General features: G+C 43.9%; 1 protein-coding gene across 1 annotated transcript; it reads left to right on the forward strand.

The window, feature by feature from the left end:
• The first annotated feature begins 248 nt into the window (after positions 1 to 248).
• Positions 249 to 4,024, forward strand: gja10b (gap junction protein alpha 10 b). The gene is made up of 2 exons (XM_028605552.1): positions 249 to 1,652; positions 3,986 to 4,024. The coding sequence occupies exons 1-2, from the start codon at positions 249 to 251 to the stop codon at positions 4,022 to 4,024; spliced, it is 1,443 nt and encodes a 480-aa protein (XP_028461353.1).
• The last annotated feature ends 576 nt before the right edge of the window (positions 4,025 to 4,600 follow it).

Here is a 4,600-nt window from a genome sequence, read left to right on the forward strand (position 1 = left end):
GGCTACACAGTGGGGTCTCGTCTGTCTTCAAGGGAGGACAGAAGAGCCCTGATGCCTCCACAAACGAGTCTGCTCCTTTATAAAGGCGTTATGCTGAAGCATTTGAGACAAGGACCATAGAAAACATGTAAGTAATACAATTTGTGTTGCAATTCTGAATTCCATTTGATGAATAACCTACAAACTACTTGTGCTTTTTTATTCATTGACAGATAATAATAATAATAATAATAATAATGTGACAGAAGATGGGGGATTGGAACTTACTAGGGAGTATTTTAGAAGAAGTCCACATTCATTCCACCATCGTGGGGAAGATCTGGCTCACCATCCTCTTCATTTTCCGCATGCTTGTGCTCGGCGTTGCAGCTGAGGACGTCTGGGACGATGAGCAGAGTGAGTTTGTTTGCAACACGGAGCAGCCTGGCTGCAAAAATGTCTGCTATGACCAGGCTTTCCCCATCTCCCTCATCCGCTACTGGGTGCTGCAGATCATCTTCGTATCCTCTCCGTCTCTGGTCTACATGGGGCATGCGTTGTACCGTCTGAGGACCCTCGAAAAGGAGAGGCACAGGAAGAAAGCCTGTCTGAAAGCTGAGCTGGAGGGGACAGACCCCATCCAGGAGGACCACAAGAGAATTGAGCGAGAGCTCAGGAAACTAGATGAACAGAAGAAAGTAAGGAAAGCTCCCCTTAGAGGTTCATTGCTGCGCACATATGTTTTCCATATCTTAACCAGATCTGTGGTGGAGGTAGGGTTCATTATAGGTCAGTGTGCTCTGTACGGTATCGGACTGTCTCCTCTGTACAAATGTGAGAGGTTGCCTTGCCCCAACAGTGTTGATTGTTTCGTGTCACGGCCAACAGAGAAGAACATTTTCATGGTTTTCATGCTGGTTATTGCTGGGGTTTCTTTATTCCTCAACCTCCTGGAGATTTTCCATCTGGGGGTGAAGAAGATCAAACAGAGCTTGTATGGATACAAATATGGAGACGATGAGAGCGTGTGCAGGTCAAAGAAGAACTCCATGGTGCAGCAGGTGTGTGTGCTCACTAACTCCTCGCCAGAGAGGTTGATGCAGCTCACACAGATGACCCGCTCGGTCATATCGGATGCTCATAGGGAGACGGTGCCTTTGAATTTGGCCCTTGTGTCCCCTCAGAATAAGGACGGGTCCAACAGCTCCAACCAGCAGCCTGCACAACCGTACCTGCCGAGTCAAGCGGACGTCCAGGGTCTCCAGCTGCTGGGGGTGGTGGAGCGGCGCTACACCCAGGACAACAGGAAGCCCTCGTGCAGCAGTGAGGAGTCAAATGAAGCTCAGGTGTCGGGTCGGCCGCGGTCCGCAGGACCTCGGCCTACACTGATGGCCGGCCACATGGAGATCCCAGCTGCCCTGAGGAACCCCCAGAGGATGCAGAGCAGAGTGAGTGTTTGTAAGGAGCTCAGTGACATGAGCGACTCGACAGAGAGCGACCACTACCCCACAGCCAGAAAGTGCAGTTTTATGTCCCGAGAACTGTCGGAGGCCACTCAGTCTGACAGTACCGATTCCCAGAGTGGACCAGACGTCGAGGCCCAGCACCTCAACCAGGGAGAGAGTCCCGCAGTAACCCCGCCGCCTCCAGCAAGCGGGAGGAGGATGTCCATGGTAAGAACAAAAAATGCACTTCTTATTGAAGCAGCACAGCCCATTGAAAGTGTGAGCTCACACCGTGCTGAACAGCAGTGTTTCACTTAAATCAAAGCAAATCAAAGAAGAAAAGACAACTCCATGTTGTCACATGTATTTCCTTTTGACATATAGCTGCCATCCACCCGTGTCAGTTAATTGTTTTTCATTTTGACATGGACATCTTCATTTCCTCATGGAAACTAATGACAGTGCTTTGCATTTAGTATAGGCTAGTGCACTTTATATATCTATATTTAAAGGGCACTAGCAGGTCTATGCTGCCCTCTGCTGGACAGCACTGAAATATATCCCAATCAGAATACGTTCTTGATCCCCTCAGCGAAATGATTTAGTTTATTATGTAATACATACATATTATGTAATACGTAAATTTGTTTTTTGTCTAGTAATTTGTAAATGCATGTCACAATGAAAAACTGCATTCAGTTATTAAATAGATTTTAACATGACACAGTAGGCTAAAGTCAGATATAAAAAGGAAATGCACATGCTATAACAATCAATGTGTATTGCACTTCATTGTATTTTGTTTCTTTGATTTATTTTTATCTAGACATTTTAAAACTTCCATATTGGCTGAAAGCTTTCTGTCTGTTTGACGGGGTGATCACTGTGTTCTATCACACCTGTAGCGTAGCTCAGGTCATTTTCCATTTCCAAGGGGCGGAGACCAACGCTTGGCCAACGCAATGCAGCACAAAATGTCTCTGCACTCTACAACCAAAGGTCTAAAAAATGGATGCCAGGCCACAAACCTTTCTGACTTACAGCTAAACAGTACACTAGTTTTTATGAAAACATTTGATGCAATATAGGAACAGGATCTTGATTCATATTTGATATATTATATTATTTATTCAATTCAATTTTATTTATAGTATCAAATCATAACAAGAGTTATCTCAAGGCACTTTACAGATAAAGTCGGTCTAGATCACACTCTATAATTGACAAAGACCCAACAATTCCAGTAATTCCCCCAAGAGCAGCAGCACCTAGTTTGACAGTTTGACCTGAGTTTGGCTGTGCTGGACGGACCAACATCCTCTCAAGCCCGCCCCATGTGAGATAAATGGTTGTGATTGGTCTGCTAAAGGCCGGGTCAGATGGAGGGGGCCAGACTCACTTCTCACTTCTCACACCTCTAGTATCCAGCACCATAGAAAAAGATCCATTCACCTTTATTGTATTAGAGTAGAGGCACAAATCAAAGGAGGCACAAAGGAGACCTAAAAGCTAAACCATGTGTATGGCTAGATTCCCTCGTGGTAAGGGAGCTATGTTTCAATGATGGACTCGAGCTGCACGGTAGAGTGTGCGCCCCGGCCCCATGCTGGCAGCGCCTTGGGTTCCAATCATCCCCTCTTTCTCCTTACTACCTCCTTTCCTGTCTAACTATCTAATAAAATATGCATTAAAAAGATAATTTAATTAAAACAAATCATAATAATTGAAACTGTTTTTAAAAATACAGTTATACAGTGTTTTGCCACCAGTCGTTATAGCCTCTTTAAACACATGTATAGGCCCACCATTTGATATTCATGACTACATAATCAACAATTTCTAGTGAGAAAGCACCATTATTTATCTGTTTAATGACATTTAATTGACAGTGGTCTGGCAACATGAGCAGCAACTGGCATCACATTTTGATTCAAGTATTGCTAAATGGTGATTGGTGCATGGTGCTCAGTGACATCATGTTTTTAAACTAAGGCCCGCACTTCAAACACACACAAAAATACTGACATCACCTAAACTGTAGAAAATTTGCTTTCCAATTTCCACTGGCTGTATAGGAAAATATATCTATAAGAAGAAGTTATTACCTCAGTTAACATTTTCACAATGTGTTTATGTTCTCAATCACTAGTTTCAAGTCTTCTTCATCACAGCATGATGTTCATTTAGTAAATGATGCTCCCATTCATTTTAAAATAGAGGATAAAACAGGGGATGCTTTAAGGCGGGGCTACCTTGTGATTGACAGGTTGCTACCATGGCGCTGTGCATAGCGTCCGTCAGATCCACCCCTCGCTCCTCCCCAGCTCCACCCTATCATCCAAACATGGTCACTTCTGGTGACGGCCAATAGTCAAACCCGAGGCTTCCAAACGGCAGTCCACAAACCAATGGGTGACGTCACCCTGGCTACGTCCAATGGGTGCACCTCTGCTGTTGGGTGGTTTTATATTTGCATCACTGATGCAAGGGGACATGTCAGCGTGTCTGTGATTTACATAATAACCATGCATTGTTGATCTTTCTTTCTTTCATTCTTTCAGAGCATGATTCTGGAGCTGTCTTCAATCATGAAAAAGTAAAAAGGAGCGTTTTGTGACCAGGCTAGCTGCGTTGGGAGGGCTCCTGTCATCCTGTCTCCAGCTGTAACGGGATGTCCCACAGTGGGTTTATTCAGTGTGTATAGTGCATGAACAAGAGCTTCAGTTCAAATGTGTTGACATGACATTTCAGACAAAAGACGCTTACTAATTTGCTTCCTGATATCTCCAGCATTTGATAACTTTATATTGATAGTTTGCAAGCCACTTGCTTAATCAAAATGATATATGGCTCAAAGCATATATGTGACTGCTCATATAATGAGACCAAAAGCCTGTTGCAAACTGCAGATTGTAATTAAAGATTGTGGATTTGAAGCTTCTGGCCCTGCAGGCCAGAGCTGCAGCTGCGTCTAGGCTTATCCCGAGTATTAAATCACCTTCAGGAGTCATCCATACTGACCCTAAACTAACTAACTAACTAACCAAATTTTATTCTGATCTATATGCATCTGATCGTAATCAAAACAGTATAGATAACCCATTAAACACCATTGAGTTTCCCAGAATAGACCAGGAGCTGGTGGAAGATTTGGCTAAACCAATCTCTACAACTGA

Source organism: Perca flavescens, chromosome 18 (genome assembly GCF_004354835.1).
Source record: "Perca flavescens isolate YP-PL-M2 chromosome 18, PFLA_1.0, whole genome shotgun sequence".
Classification (NCBI taxonomy): Eukaryota; Metazoa; Chordata; class Actinopteri; order Perciformes; family Percidae; genus Perca; species Perca flavescens.